This window comes from Cnephaeus nilssonii (assembly GCF_951640355.1).
Source record: "Cnephaeus nilssonii genome assembly, chromosome: 12".
In the NCBI taxonomy this organism is placed as follows: domain Eukaryota; kingdom Metazoa; phylum Chordata; class Mammalia; order Chiroptera; family Vespertilionidae; genus Cnephaeus; species Cnephaeus nilssonii.
This window is the reverse complement of record NC_137083.1, coordinates 68,269,017-68,285,743: the sequence shown is the minus strand read 5'-3', so window position 1 is coordinate 68,285,743 and position 16,727 is coordinate 68,269,017. Positions and strand designations below refer to the sequence as shown.

At 43.0% G+C, this 16,727-nt stretch overlaps 1 protein-coding gene across 1 annotated transcript; it reads left to right on the top strand.

Moving 5' to 3' along the window:
* Positions 1-3,247: 3,247 nt before the first annotated feature.
* On the top strand, positions 3,248-15,133 carry WNT16 (Wnt family member 16). The gene is made up of 4 exons (XM_079786751.1): positions 3,248-3,357; positions 3,561-3,799; positions 5,581-5,867; positions 12,842-15,133. The coding sequence occupies exons 1-4, from the start codon at positions 3,263-3,265 to the stop codon at positions 13,304-13,306; spliced, it is 1,086 nt and encodes a 361-aa protein (XP_079642877.1). The 5' UTR covers positions 3,248-3,262; the 3' UTR covers positions 13,307-15,133.
* Positions 15,134-16,727: the final 1,594 nt, after the last annotated feature.

Genomic DNA, 16,727 nt, shown 5'->3' with positions numbered 1-16,727 from the left:
GAGGAAGAGAAGAGAAGAGAAGAGAAGAGAAGAGAAGAGAAGAGAAGAGAAGAGAAGAGAAGAGAAGAGAAGAGAAGGGAAGGGAAGAGGGAAGGGGAGGGAGGGGAGGGGAGGGTAAGGGAGGGGAGGAGAGAGAAGACTAAAGAAGACTAGAGAAGACTGGAGAAGAGAGAGGGACAGAGCTAGAAAATAAGAAGGAACTCTGGGAACATATACGAGGGTCTCAGTGCGTGAACGTTCATAATGCTCACACAAAGTAGGCACTCAAATATCTGGTCATTTAGTGAAAAGCCTACTTCTTCAGCTGCATCAACTCCTGGAAATAAGTCTCCTTTGCTTTAGAAGTATCGGAATGCCCCAACGGCCTTAGATTATGCAAAAGAGAAACAGCACCACTCTGCCCTGAAGTTGTGCCTTGGATTTGAAAATGGTTGGCCGTGTGTTCTTAGACTGTAGGAACAGAATACTCGGCGTTCTCTCTAAATGCTTCATCGGAATGCCCGTCTAGACAGTGCTGGATCCCTAGAGAAATAATGAAGGCAGCATTCCAGGGACCCCCACTCCCAAACTAGATTAAGTAATCCCGCTACATGGTTTACAGCACACTGTACTTCCCCTGTTTATCACACTGTATTGTAATAGCCTGTTCACTTTCTGTCTTGCCAGCCAGACTGTGAACTCCGCTACAATATGGTTGTTTTATTCCTCACTTTTTAACTCATAAGAGGCTCAATATATATTTTTTCAATTAAAACACACACACACACACACACACACACACACACACACCCAACAACTTCCTTAAACCATCTACCACTAAAATCACCCTAGAGTATTAATATTCTCTACTCTCCTGGTCCCAAGATTGCTTTCTCCTCCCTCCTCCAGTCCCCTGACAAAGCAATCACTTCTCTAGTTTCATCATTTAGGCCACTTAGATATCTGCTCAGAATGTTCCTCATTATGTTAATTCACTCAATAAACTGTGTTCAAAACTAGGATCTCATGCACTGGGCCCAGTGGTGGGGGGTACAGCAGTGAATGCTCCAGGACGCCTCCTGGAATAAAGTGGGCTTGGATGAAGACTCTGAGTTTCAGAGAGGCCACTAGCCAGGCGCCAAAATATTTCTAAATCAGTAACTACACCCTATCATCAACTGGACTCTAAAAATTACAATGTGGCTTGCTAGTACATGGTGTTCACTCAATAAATATTTGTTGACTAAAGGAATGAATGGAATAGATAGGAGGGGAATTTCAGTGAGCTTTTGTTGCTCTGGGCTGATATAGGAGATAGACAGCAAATTAAATTCTTTATTTGAAGACTAGTGACCCTGTGCACTGATTCGTGCACATTGCAAGGAAATTAATTAGAAGGTGACCAGCGGGGCCCGACACGCCCTGGAGCCAACCGCCCGCTGTCCCTCCCAGGCCTGCTGCACCTGGCGCAGCACCACGGTTCAAAGTGAGTGGGGTCCCTCCAGCAGGTGGAGTCCCGTAGCCTGGTGGAACTGTGTGGCCCCATGAGTAATTGGGCTCCCTCCTCTCTGGTTCCGGGGTGCATCACCCAAGAACCACCGTTGCGAAGTCACCACAGCTTGGCAGTTCCTGCGTTGAGCGTCTGTCCCCTGGGGGTCATTGTGCATCATACCAACCGGCCAGTCAGACAGTCAAACGGTCCCTTAGCCTTTTATATATATAGATAAAGCAAGTAAGATCTTTTATTTGGGTAAGTCTGGATTTTGGCACCCACTAAGCTGTTCCGTTCACCTGAGAATTTACAAACATGTCATAAGTCCTCTGAGGAGCAGGTGATGCCACTGCAAAACATTTCCTGTCACCCACTGTGGGAGGCAGGGCTTTCCCATCCCACAGCTAAGCATGTCCTGCTTGCCTTCAGAGTTCCCCCAGAGACTGCAGAATGCCGGCTAACTAACCTTCCGGAAAGGCCAGGCACCAGGACATTCTGCCTCCGGGTCCTCTTTGGCTCCAGCGAGGACCTGGCTGGGTTTCATACTCCCCTTTACCAACAATCTCCAGTTATGTTGTTCTAGGCTCCTCTCCATGGCTGGTTTGTGCCCTGGAGGGAAGGGATCTTGTCTTTATAATGCCCCACAGTCCTTCCTGGCCACATGGTAGGTGTTTAATAAGTATGTTTTTAAAACCTGTCTTCAGTTGTAGCCCTGCCCAAAGTGTCCGCGACAGCCATAATGTGGACTGGGGCAGAGGGTCAGGACACAGCTCCCCACTATTCCAGAACCCTCCAGAGAGCTTTCACTCATTCTTCCTTGCCTTCCATCTTCCGACAGTGCTTTCAAGGATGGGGGATGGAAGAGAAACCTGGGAAAGGAAATCACGCAACACGGGTTGAATGTGGTAGGTTGGAGGCTAAGCTGCACCCTTCCTTTCGCTAAAAAACGAGTGCTTGCAGAGATGACGTCCTGTCCTCCAAAGCTTCTTGACGCAATGGGACCTCCAGCAGGGTGTTGAAAGGTCAACTTGTTTGGTACCAACTCTGACTCAAAAAGATGATTCTCCTGTGAGGTGCAGGAGAGAGAGGAACGGAACGGGGGCAGTGAGATTTTTCCAGCCGCTCCACCCAGCGGGTAATTAATCCAAAGGCAACGGGATGGGTGGAACGCAAACATCTCCCATTCCACCCCCGCCCCCGCCCGGGGCTGCTAAGACAGAAGCGCCCCCATCAGTCCTCGGGTGGAGCTCACTCCCCTCGCGCAGCAGAAAGCCGCCCCGGGACGGGGCAAGGTCTGGAACTCACCGGGGTCTGCCCGCGCTGCGGGAGACCTGCGGCCCGGCGCCCCCCGCGGAGCCCGCTCCCCGCCAATGGGAGCCCGAGGTCTGGGGATGGGGGAGCGCGGGGCGGCGGCTGGACCAATCAGGCTCCCCGCGCGGCCAGGGGGAGGGGAGGGGAGGAGAGGCCGGGGGCGATGGAGGCAGAGCTACATCAACGGCAGCTTCTCACCTTGGAATGCGAGGGCAGCTCCCGCATCTCCCGCACGTCTCCGGCGGGGCGCGGGAGGAGAGCCTCGAGCTGTTTTCTCCGCCTCCTCACACGGCTCCCAGCGCGGGAGGGGAGGCCGCGGAGAGCCCCTCTCGCCTCTGGCCTTCTTTTTATGTGGTCTGCAGGGAGGAAGGGAGCGAGGGAGACCTTGGTGCTGGGGAGCTGACCTCTGGCCTGGCGGGCCTCTGGGCCGGGAGGGCCGAAGCGGAGCGGCGGGGGGCTGCGGGAATCCATGCGGGGGCCATGGACCGAGCGGCGCTCCTGGGACTGTCCCGCCTGTGCGCGCTGTGGGCAGCCCTGCTCGCGCTGTTCCCCTGCGGGGCCCAAGGAAACTGGATGTGAGTATTTGGGGGCCGTGGGGACGCAACGGGGTAGGTGGCACTTGGGGTGCCCAGCCTCAGGGAACTTTCAGCCAGGGCGAGGGGACTAGGGGCGGTGACCCTGGGGCGGGTGACCTAAATGGAGGGGGGGGGGGGGACATCTGGGATTGGGGAGGAGAGCAGGCGAGCGATGTTCCAGGGGGGGCGGCCGTTTCTTACAGGTGGTTGGGCATCGCCTCTTTTGGGGTCCCGGAGAAGCTGGGCTGCGCCAACTTGCCGCTCAACAGCCGCCAGAAGGAGCTGTGCAAGAGGAAGCCCTACCTGCTGCCCAGCATCCGCGAGGGCGCGCGCCTGGGCGTCCAGGAGTGCAGGAGCCAGTTCCGGCACGAGCGCTGGGACTGCCGCGTCGCCGCCGCGCCCGCGGCCGCCGGCCCCCTCTTCGGCTACGAGCTGAGCAGCGGTGAGTCCCGGGGCCCTCGGGGCTGGCGCGGGACAGGGGCGGCCGCTCCTCCAACTCCTGCAAAGTAATAAAGAGCTCGTGCTTGTGCGGTCCCGACGCTCTCTAAATGCCCAAAAAGAGGTCCTTTCGTGCACGGGCGCTGGGAGCCAGACCCCGGGTGCAGGTGCGGTTCCCCAGGTCCGGAGCCTGGCTCTCGGAGCCGCAGTTCTTCCTCCTTCCCGCTGGGCCCGGCGGGAGTGGAGGAAAAACCCTGACCCTGCACCCCGCCGACCCCTCGGGCCCGTGGCGCCCCCCTACCTGGGGGACCAGCTGGAGAAACATGCTGTCGGCGGCAGGGAATGCTGCGGCCGCAGCTGCTGGGATTTCAGCAGCAGCTCCGCTGCGCGCCGGGCCTTGGACCAGCGGCTAACTGCCGCGTTTGTTGGCTCCCTGGAGCACCGGGCAGACGGGATAACGGTGGTTTTTAAAAGGGGTCGTCCTGGACAACCCAACGGGCCCCTAACCAGAGCGCGACCACTTAGCTCCCCCCCTGCTCTGCGCTCAGCCGGGCGCGGGAAGCTGCGGCGAATAAAGTTCCACTCCCGCGAGCCTGGTGACTCGGTAAGGACAACGAAGCCGGGCATCGGGCTTGTTCCGGGAATATTAGCAGATGCAAGGAAAGGCGGGACCTGGGCGCTGGAAGACCCGTTGTTGTTCACGTTTGTTTCCGTTCCCCCTGCACCTTTGACCCCTCCCCACCCGGTTCCTACACCCGCCGCCGCCCCAGCCTGGCCTTGGCCCCGCTGCGTTTTGGCCGGCACGCCCTTCCGCAGGAGCCCCGACCCCCTGCCGGGGCAAATAAAAAAGGATGTGTCCTGCACAGCTGCTGACAGGCAGAGGCATCAGCTGTTGAAAAGGTTTATTGGACCACGGGCGCGAAATTGTTTCTCCTCCAATCTAAACATCTCGAAAGGAAAAAAAAAAGCCGCCTGCGGAGTCTCTTTGAGTCCGTTTTATTGGTGCTTTAATGGGCCTTTGATTTTCAAAGATGTGAGCCCAAACGCTATAGCTGGTGTGCTAAATACATATTCAATTATTTTCCGTAACAGTTTTTTTTTTTTTTTTATTGCTGGTGACATTTCAATTATCTTTCATTTTAATGATCTTTAAGCCTGTAAAAGGATTGGCTAGTGCCATATAAAATGTAGAATGGTTTCATGTTAATATCAGGATTGTTTTTCACGATATTCTAAAGAAAGGAGAGTCTTTAATGTGCAACTAAACTTGTATTATTTATCACCTAATTGCTTTGGTCTTGGTTTAATTTTAATTTGCTTTCTGGTAGGTATCACTCATGGGAACAAAACTGCACCCAATTTTTCAGCCCTGTGTTTCGTGAGAACACATTTTAAATTTTAAAAGAAAGGTCATCTGGACTCTTTGGGGGCATTGTATACCATTTACGGTATCCACGCAAAGGACTTTAAATTTGACATGTATTTATTGGGCTTCGATTGTCCATTAGGCACTGAACTAGGTGCCGACATAAATTTCCTATTTTAGGTGTTTTTCGGTCTGAGAACAATGATAACCAATATATGAAGGGATACTCACAATTAATGCTGCTTTCTTAAAAGACTACAATAGGAAATCATCCTTTCAAAATATGCACTCATTAAAGCATCCACTGGGAGCCACTGAAAAATTGCTTCCCTGACAAGGGAATGAGGAGGAGGCTCTGTGATGAACATAAACAGAGAGGGGTCTGCCTCTTTCATGTCGCACCTTACGTTTTGTTCTAGGCACCAAGGAGACAGCGTTTATCTATGCGGTGATGGCTGCGGGCCTGGTGCACGCTGTGACCCGGTCGTGCAGCGCCGGCAACATGACGGAGTGCTCCTGTGACACCGCCTTGCAGAACGGCGGCTCCGCCAGCGAAGGCTGGCACTGGGGCGGCTGCTCCGACGACGTCCAGTACGGCATGTGGTTCAGCAGAAAGTTCCTGGACGTCCCCATCAGAAACACCACGGGCAAGGAGAGCAAAGTGCTGTCAGCGATGAACCTGCATAACAGTGAAGCGGGAAGGCAGGTATGTATTAGGAAATGGCATAAAACTCATTGCTTTTAGGTACATATTACAAGGACGACACTTGTGCATGCACCTGTCCAAATGGTTTAAAAACAAACCATACCTGCAGTCTAAGAAATATATATGTGTGTGTTTATGTATGTATATTATGTTTTGCTGTGTATGTATGACTATAAATCTATATACATGTGTGTTTCTTTCATGAGCCTGCACTGACCGCATTGATTTAGTTTTAAGTTCTCCATCTAATGTGAGTTCAGTCTTGTTGTAGAATGTATTTGTGACTGTATACTTCGTATGCCTGAAATGCTAATTATAACATCATAGAGGTACAAGTGCCTGTTGGGTTCCTTGGTTCCACCCCCTTAGCTGATTAGGGGCATAGCCTGAGTAAGATCTACAGTACCTGCCTTTCTTATGGGACTGGATCAAATTTCCTCAGTTGGACTTTGGTTGTTTTTTTACATCTACTTTTAGTGAGCAGTGGTTCCTAGACCTGTTGTCCGTTTTACCCTTACTTTCTCTAGCAAACATTCTTAAATGCCTTTGGAATACACAATACTTAACTAATATGTTTTTTAAAGCAAAGTTTTTAAAGGGGAATCTTTATTTTATTTAAAGCTATGTCGATCCATTGTAAAATTGATAACTACAAATAAATGTAAAGAAGCTCTAGATCTATTAAATATGTGGATATTTGAAAATATAGATATATTTCAGCAGGAAGCAAATTTGAAGTACCACCATCTAATTAACCTCTTTTATGATTCTGGCCTTTTTATACTAGGTTTTCTTAAAATGGAATAAATTTGTAGCTTAATTTAACTTTTATATATTTACCATAATAAATATTGACACAATAAAATTTGAGTTCAACACCAGGTTGAATTACTTGGCAATTCATAGTGACTTTCCTAAAACAGCCAAAACTTTTTTTATGAATATATATTTTCTATCTTATAATAATCTTCTCAGGACAGGAATATCAGCACACATCATATACTACTGTAAATACCCAGTAACCTATACAAGTCCCAAAGTATCATTGTAATCTGTTACCTTCTCCTGAAATAAATTAAAACAAGTTTCAGTATTTCTCCTGGATATTTAAAGTATATGTTGCATTTTTTTCACATTTTTGGAAAGTGAATAATGGAACCCAGTCAGAATAGTTGAGAGTTTCAGCCAGTTTGCTTTACTTAACCACTTTGGTTTAAAATACAAAGCCAGCTGGAGTGGCTCAGTGGTTGAGTGTCGACCTATGAACCAGGAGGTCAGGACTCAATTCCAGGTCAGGGCACATGCCTGGGTTTCGGGCTCAATCTCCAGTGTGGGGCATGCAGGAGGCAGCCAATCAATGATCTCTCACATCATTGATGTTTCTATCTCTCTCCCTCTCCCTTCCTCTCTGAAATCAATGAAAATATATTTAAAAAATACAAAAACAGAAAACTCAGTAACTCTATCATCATAACACATCAAATTCAAATTTGAAATTTCAATTCAACTTGAATGTTCAATTAAAAATTGCAAAGTAGGAAATTAGTAAATAATTATGTAAACTTTTTATGTTTTTGTTTAAGAATTTTAAAAGCTAATTTGCCTCATAAAGTCACTCTTCCTTAACACCATAGTTATGCATATGTATATTTTCCTTAAAGTTTTATATTTAAAAAATTAATTTAATTCATTTTTGCTGCAATTTAAATATTATCTAATAAAGAAATTTTTAATTATTTTGAATATATTAATATAAAAGAGGTTAAATGTAGTTAACATATGTTCTTTAAAACTTGAGTTAAGCAAGAAAAAAGCATCAAGTTAAGTCAAATTAATATATTTTAAAAATAAGAAAACAATTAAATAATGTTTATTATTAATTTAAACCTTAAATATTTGTTAAATAAATTGTTAGAGACTTTAAAATTTTTAACCAGTAAATAAAACTCAGAAACTCAAATTATGATCTCTTGAATGAAGTCATCTCTGAACATATGAAATGTCTTAAAGTCTCTAAAATGTATTTTATTAGTAATATTAGGCAACTATTGAGTTTTATTCCATCTTGTGTGAATTTTTAAATTATGTAACAATATTTGCTTTTGTAACTGTTAACTTGGATCTTAAGCTACTTTTTATATTATAATTTTATTAAACGTATACAACTATTCAGCATCAATTTTAATCCTTTTTTTGGCAAAAAACCATTTCCTCACATTTCCTAGGTATTTGCTATTATTTTAATCATGCAGAAAATAATTCTGTTTGTACAATTATACACATTTTATGTAAATTAAACTTCATCTACTAAATTTTTTCACGTTATCTTAGATCAGCGATTTTCAACCAATGTGCCGCAAAAGTTTTTAAAACATTCAATACCTGAGTATTTAGTCAGGGGCACTGACCTCTTTTCCCTTAGATTATCAATTTTTAAAAAATGACAACAGCCAACACAATTGCTGTCTGGTGTGAATGAATCAAAATTATTCCTATTTTCTTGTCAGACAGGCTAAAAATACATTTTTTGGTGTACTGCAGAATTTTGGTGATTAGTTTATGTATGCCATGAGATGAAAAGGGTTGAAAATCGCTGAAATAGATAGAAACTTAAAATATTAAAAAATATTACCTGGATATTTTTAAGGTATTACACTGGTGTTTTTATTGGTCTTTTCTCATAAAGTATTACAATTGGAAGCATTTTTGTATTTTTCTTTCTTTTGGTGGCCAAAAGAATAAAAACCACCACCACCACCACCACAAACTAACCAGGTTTCCAGGTTATTATCTAACATGGAAGAACGATCAACTTCATTTTCAATGCTGTCAAATAGCATTTTAAATTATAGGCACATTCTGAGTCAAGTTCAAGGTCTGCATTCAATTGAGTTGATTTCCCTAGTCTCAAAATCCCAAACTCCAAATGTCGAAAAGCGTTCAGAGAAATGTGGGTACTGGCGCTTAGTAGTGTTGTGAGCAGGATAGATGATTTTCTAACCGCTGACCTTAAATTCCCACTTGGTTTCTGACACCATTCCTAAAGTTATGACTCCAAGAATAATGTTGCCGGATGGTGATTGGCTAACAGAATGATGTGATGTCTTCCAGGGGCAGAACTTCTGGGAATAATGTGACTTGGAATATTTATGGGTATTTCTTTTGGTGTGCTTAAAATATTTCCATTCTTCCCATGTCCACCTCATAAACTTTTAAGTTTTCCTACCCCATAATTTGTTTTATGATGACTAACTCAAAAAAGTGGGAAGGGCCCAACCCCAAATTTTCATTGACCTGTTTCAGGAATATTTATAAGTACTTGAACAACACATAAGTGTTTTGCTTTTCAGCAGATTCAAGTATATTTTTGGACTAAATGGCATGAAAGGGGTCAGAGGAATAGATAGTCTACCTATACCCATCCAATCTTATGTCACAGTTTTCATAAAAACTTAAATCATCTAATAGTTGACAAAATGAAATGCTCATCGCGAAATGTTTCACAACAGTTTTTTGGTCATGTCTGTGAAGTTTGTGTAGAGCAATATATTGGAAAAAATCACAGCCTGCCGCGTTACCCGAGTTAAAATTGTGGGACCAATCACTCCTTAGACCACTTCTCAAACATTTTCTATTTTTACCTTTAAGCATTAATGATACATTTTTCGTATTTCACTTCACTAGAAATGTATCAAACCAAAACTTAACTCGAAGGAGCCCAGTAGATTAAATGTTCCCTTCCTAATTGTTCTCCCATAGTTAAAAATATTCCACCAAAATGTGCACATCTGTTTGCAATAGTTAACAAAACATTCCTCTGTTAATATCGTTATAAACCTTAACAACTCAACTAGAGTAGAGAAAGGAATTTTCTCATAACCACACACAACTCATTTGGTTGCTACTCTCTTACTTTTCCTGTTCCCCCCCAAAATGACTATGCTGTCATTGAAGAATAGCTATTAACATTAATTAATACTCGCTGAAAATCTCCAAAATATATTTTTGAAGTTCATGCAATTTTATTAAGTATTCTTGCATTTTCCACTTAGGTTTTTCTCTCTTTTACTGAAATGATCCAACTTCACATAAAGATTTTATATCATGTATCATCAGGCTTTCCTTATGAATGACAACTATCTTAGCCACACTGTTTATTTTTCTGTAAAACTGGAATAATAAGTACATGTTCATAACTACCTACATTTCTTCCTATAAAACTAAATTAAGTAAAATCATCTACGGAAATGTGCTCCGAGAAGCACTAAGCTCTAGTGTGTGTGTGTGTGTGTGTGTGTGTGTGTGTGTGTGCCACTAAACTCTGCCTTTCGTCATATTCTTGTAGTGGTGATTCGATTGTTTTATTTTAATCCCTATTGTACAAGTTTCTTCCTTAGAGTATTATGGGGATATAATCATTTACATTGCATGTCAAGTTATTGGGATTCTTCTCTTTGAAGTTTATTTGTCTTTCTCGTCTAAAATATACGTATGTTAAGACAAAATCACTATTTCTTTTTTTATACTTTTTGTTAGGGACAAAAAGGTAATAGAATTCAAAAGTAATCAAATACAAGTTCTTTAAAACGTCACTCCTAAAAAGTTATAGTTAACTCCAGATATTTAACAGGGCTAGTTTCTTATGGCAGGAAAATTCCCCCCAAATTTTGACAGAAATTCAGCAGGTTATACCATTGAATTTAAAAGTCAGTCTCTTTATCCTACAAACCCATAAAGTAGCGTGTTGCTCTTATGGGCTACCACTGCTGTGGGCAGACAGTGGTATCGGATCAAGGTCTTCCAATACCATTGACCTCCCAGCAGTGGCTCTTTTGTTTTAAAAAGGTGGTTTTTATTACTACCTCCCAATTCAGATTACCAATAGAGAATGAATTAAAACTGTTTAAGTGAGTTGGACTAGTTATTCATTAAATATTTGGAGAGAATCTACTCTGTCTGCTATGCTTTGCAAATTGCAAAATGGTATTTGAACTGGTTAATAAAAGAAAAAGTCAGCTTTTCAGTCATGACACCGAGCCAAGGGCAGCTGTAAATCACGAGGTGATGACTATAAGGAACGCTGATCAGGTTTAAACACATAAATGTAATCCTTGGACTTTTGGCTTTCTTAGGGCAATTTGTTTGGTTATTACCTAGTTTTGGTTGAGCCCTTTTTTTCCCCTCATGTCCTTAGGGCACTTAAAATCTGAACAGAAGTAGACAGATTGCATTAATTTCAACATTTTAAAGAACCGAAGGCTTTGTGAATATCAAATGCCATAAATTTGACCAAATAAGCCTGTGTGCCGTACTTTTTGCTTTCATATCATTGAAAGATACCTTTTTTCCTGAATTAATAAGAAGTAGACATATCCATTAACTTCTCAGTTTTGTGAATTCAAAAAGAACATGTGCGCTGTAGTCTATAAAGAACAGGGTTTAAAATTCTATTCTGTTTATTATTTTAAACACCAGTCAGAAGTATCAAATATTGCATAAATCAATACCGTATGCTCATTCAAGTTGCAAATATTATAATTTGTTTGAAATATTCTGTCTCGTTAGATAGTTCAGAAACTTTGGTTAATTTGTTAGGAAATGTAACAACCCGCAAACATATCAATGTCATGTTTGGTACAAAATAAATAGCAAAGTATAAAGCCCTGTCATGTTATAGTTTGGATAAGATCTGTAAGTGGGATTTAAGCTGTGAGATTTTCCTTTCTTGGGTGAGCTTACACCCACGATTTCCAAGTTATTGAATGGGTAGATCAAATTTTTCACTTTACCCAGCATGTTGACAGACGTCAACTCTGCAGCTAGCCCTGACAATTCATTAATCTGCTCTGCCATCCTCTGGAGACTGAAGGAAGCTGTGCTGACTAGCCTGGTATGTAAGAGGTTTGGAACCCTAACACTTCTTAAATCTCTCTATTGTTTTTGCACTGTTAGCCCCATTCGAAATTTATCTCCACTCTTACCGTACCGTCTTCAGAGACAGGGGGCGTTGCTTTAGACCTTACTGTGTGCCAGGTGGTGAGCTCTTACAGATCTATGTACTCTCATTTAATTTCTCAGTCTGTATATAGAATGAATGAAGCTCAGCACATAGCATTGAAAAAATCATGTAGATACTATCTCCTTTCTATGTTAGGATGGTGCTACTGATCCATCAAGGACATGACATATGTTTTGAATCAGTTTTCCAGAAGAGAGGAAGGATTTTCTGGAAAATCACACTCTTTGTCCCCTTCTTCTTTTGCCCAGCGTTTACAGTGGCCAGACCTAAGAACTCCCCGTTCAGTCAGGAGGTCTCATCCCTTGATGCCCATGAGAATCACCCGAGCCGCTTTGTAGACATACCAACACCTGGACCCCACCTCACCCGATGAAATCCGAACCTCAGGGTTTGAGCATTGGTTATTTGTTAAGGTTCCGCAGATGTTTCCGTGCACAATGCGAGTTGAGGATGACTTCCCTACATCAGTGCTTCTCAACTTTTAATGTGCCTATGGGTGACCCGAGGATCTAAATAAAATGCGGATTCTGATTCTGAGAGTCTGCATTTCTTACAGGTGATACTGGCGCTGCTGGTCCACGAACCACACTCTGAGTAGCAAGATGCTAAATGTATTAGGAACCTGGAGGCGGGTGTGAACATCGCCCCACACCCCAAATTAAACAAGGTATCGGGAATAAAAGTCGTTTTCCTTTGTTATCTCAGATAATCTCTAATAACAATATTAGCCTGGCCCCACTACCTTAAGTTTGACTTGGAAAGGTTTGCTAGGGTCAAGAGAAGGACAAAACATTTGAACGTTCAGCAGTCTGGCAGATCCTTTATGTTCAAAACCACCATTTTTTATACAGGAGGAAACAGACCCAGAAAGTGAAGTGATGAGGTGAGTTGGCTGCTATTACTGAGTAAAACACGCTTTCTGAGTGATATTTAACACAGGTCCTGTTGATTTCAGGCTGTGGCCAAGCTGATGTCCGTGGACTGCCGCTGTCACGGAGTGTCCGGCTCCTGTGCGGTGAAAACATGCTGGAAGACCATGTCTTCTTTTGAGAAGATCGGCCATTTCCTGAAGGATAAATATGAGCACAGTGTTCAAGTCTCTGACAAAATAAAAAGGAAAATGCGCAGGAGAGACAAGGACCAGAGGAAAGTACCGATCCGCAAGGAGGATCTGCTCTACATCCATAAGTCTCCCAACTACTGCGTGGAGGATAAGAAAATTGGGATCCCGGGGACACAGGGCAGAGAGTGCAACCGCACGTCGGAGGGCGCGGGGGGCTGCAACCTCCTCTGCTGTGGCCGAGGCTACAACACCCACGTGGTCAGACACGTGGAGAGGTGCGAGTGCAAGTTCATCTGGTGCTGCTACGTCCGCTGCAGGAGGTGTGAAAGCATGACTGACGTCCACACCTGCAAGTAACCACCCCGTCCAGCTGTGGGCAGCACTCCTCACTGACCGCAGTGGAGTGCCACTTTGCCGGGCTAGCGAAGTCCACTCTGCCCTCGAAACCCCAGGTCCTTGGGCCTCCCAGAGTTCCCTTTACCTGGTTGGTGTCCAATCACACACTGAGCATGTGGATGTGGGAGAATTCTCCGAGTTTTGGGCTCCTAATTTGGTGATCTGGGAAATATATACTAGTATATACAGTGACATGCAAGGAAGATCATCTGTCTCCTAAACAAGAAAGAACGGGACAGAACCTTCCTGAAGAAGACCTGCTCCATCTTCAGGAGAAGATCCTTGACTATGGGACTCAGTTATGGAGCTCAATAGGGGTGGGTGACTGTTAGTCATTTTTAAAAGACACCTCTTACAGCAGCCAGGAGCGTACAGGTGAATCTCATTTATTCTCTCAGTTTCATTTTTTGATTTTTTGAATATATTTTTATTGATTTCAGAGACAAAGGAAGAGGGAGAGATAGAAACGTCAATGATGAGAGAGAATCATTGATCGGCTGCCTCCTGCACGCCCACTAATGGGGATTGAGCCTGCAACCCTGGCATGTGCCTTGATGGGAATCGAACCTGGGACTCTTCAGTCCACAGGCTGATGCTCTGTCCATTGAGCCAAACCAGCAAGGGCTCTCTCAGCGTTTTAGATGAAGAAATCGTGTTACATGTCTGTGCATAGAAACGGATGTTGAAAAGGTAACAGAAGTGGTGGGTGCTTTCTTTCATTTCAAAAGAAAGGCAGTGAAAGAGAATTTTCATAAGTGATACAATATTCCTAAAAAGTGTTTGCTAGGTTTAGTGACAAAAGGAAAGGATCAAAATTTAACAAAGTGAATTTTGTATAATTTGGATTTTAAATGGATTTCAATCAGGAGAATGTCTAGATAAATCTCAGTAAGGTATTGAGTCATCTTTGATCTTCAGCTTCAGAGTGTAATCGTAGACCAGTTGCTATTAGTAAAAACCCGGCTCTGAATTACTGCCCGAGGGAGGTATCCTGAAAGCACGTGGGAAATTAGAGGTAAAGCACCCTTTACACGTATAAAAACAGTATTTTGTATAGTATTTTGCTTTAAAAAGTTTTATATTTTGTAAATACAGTTTTTAAATTATATGATATATATTAAAACTTAAGACATGTATTGCCAAAGCCCAAGAGCTAAGGCGATAAAATTATCTCAGAAATAATATTAGCTTCTGTTTTTCTTCATACTATCAACTCTGACTTTATATATATATATGTATATTGAAAAAGAAGTTAATTGAGCAGTTAGTTATATGGATGTGTATTTCTTGCCAAAATATCAGTTTTATAAGTGTTAGAGTTTAAAATATGCTGCAAAACATGGAGGGTTGTGTTATTTCAGCAGTCAGATTAGTTAAATTCTGTTTTTAATTAATGTTTAACTTGTAAAGTTATTATAATAAATTATACAAACAGTGTAGAAAGTCTTCACTGAAAAAAAGAATCTAAATCAGAATAATGATCAACTTGTGGATTTGATTTCCTGGATATTTATTATATTGTATGTAATGCTGCTTTTCCATGTGAATGTTGAATAGTCTTCCTTGTTTTAGTATTCATGCATGTGTATTCACCATCTATTACAAGGTTCCTGGTAAAAGTTGCAGGGCTGTATTTAAAGTTATATTTTAATGTAAATGCTTAGTTTTTTATGAATTGTTAAATATTTCAGTATTATATAGAAAAAGTAGATTTCTAAGTTCAGAATGGACAAAGAAAGAATATTCTTTTTTTTTTTTCATAACAAACTAAAGAAATGTTTTCCTTTCCCCCAGGTCTCATTCTATTTCCTTTCCATTTTATTACCAAGGCAGAACAATAATGTGTGGGTAAGAGCAAGCACATGGAAATATCTCAGGTCTAATATTAAAATCAAGGCTAAACATTTGAATGTGACCCTTAGAGTTTAACAAAGTTATTATTCATTGAATGTGATTCTCAGAAATGACAAGTGAACAAATATAGTGCTTATTTTAAAAACTGGTTTACCATTGTGTAGCATCCACTGATTAGACTAACCTGAAAAATAGACACTCTCATGCCCCCTTTTTGTTTTACAAAGTAAATCTATTTTATCAGCATTAAAAATAAGCAATCTTCTTTAAAAGATGGAGACTGTAGTTTCCATTGATGACCTATTTTTTTTCCATTAACTGGAAAACTTTTTATAATTATCTTGCCAACCAGTTATGAGAATCGGGCAGCCTCTAATTCACAAATACCTGGTTGCTGTTTAGTCACTGTTTAAAAACAGTAATGGCCACTTGGACTTCTCCTCTCTGGCATGCCTGAGCAGGAACGCCTAACTCGCAAGCCATGTCTTTTGGGGTCTTCTTTTCCTTTTCCTCCTTGGCATCTCCAGGGAAGCGACCCTTGAATTTCTCACCTGTCTGTGTCACCGGCTGACAGTCTGCCTGTGGCTCATTTCCTTCCCATTCCCCCTCACGGTGGAGCTAGCACCATGGAGCTCCTGAACACTGGTTCTGGGGCCCAAACGTTCTTCTCCAGGCCAGGCTATTTTGCCTGCCTTGTTTAGGGCTCTTTATGTTGCAAGGAACAGAAAACCCAATCCAGACTGACAAATATTAAAGGAAATGTATTGACTTAGTAGCTGAAAAGTCCAGGGTTCTGACCAGTTTAAGTGAAGCTTGATCCAAAAGTTCCCAGGATGTGCCCAGGGCTCAGGTCTCTCCACCTCCAGCCTAAAGAGGCTGGCTTCTATGGGGTTGTCTTTTAAGTCAGGCTCCCCGGGGTGCTGGTCACCCCACCACCACCATCACCCAGCACCTCCAGCATCTCTTTTCTTCTTATCAACATGATACCACACTTCCTGACCTCCTATTCTCCTACCACTCATTCAACAGCAAGAGAGATTCCATTCTAAGGAGAGAAGATTGTGTGTGTGTGTGTGTGTGTGTGTGTGTGTGTGTGTGTGTGTGTTATTTCTTTTTGGGGGGTTGCTCACACAGGGAAGAGGGAAAAGTTATTTCTCAGAATGCCTAGCAAAGGTCATCATTGGCCCTGATTGGTTAGTGTGCCCATCCCTGAGCCAATCACAATGGCCACTGGTGAAGCTGGGTGATATAGATTGATCTTCTTAAGGCAATCAAGCCACATGCAGGGGACTGGTAGTGGGGTGCATTTCAACTAAACCCACATAGCTTGAGAATTAGGAAAGCAGTGAGTCCAAGAGAAAATCTGAAGTGTTATTGACCATAAAAGGGTCCCTAAATGGCCAGCAGCTCAGTTATTAGATGTCCTCAGTTCTACTGATTTGTTCAGAAAACAGCTTTCCATGGTGTCACATGGGTCAGGCTCACAGCCAGACAAAGCACTATGGGTACAAGGTGCCTTGATTTGTTT

What these genes read in the sequence shown, in the direction of transcription:
- WNT16 (XM_079786751.1), top strand. Translation starts at nt 3,263, where the DNA reads ATGGACCGAGCGGCGCTCCTGGGACTGTCCCGCCTGTGCGCGCTGTGG. An exon ending in GGGGCCCAAGGAAACTGGAT is followed by an intron (nt 3,358 to 3,560) that starts GTGAGTATTTGG and finishes CGTTTCTTACAG; the next exon opens with GTGGTTGGGCATCGCCTCTT. An exon ending in CGGCTACGAGCTGAGCAGCG is followed by an intron (nt 3,800 to 5,580) that starts GTGAGTCCCGGG and finishes GTTTTGTTCTAG; the next exon opens with GCACCAAGGAGACAGCGTTT.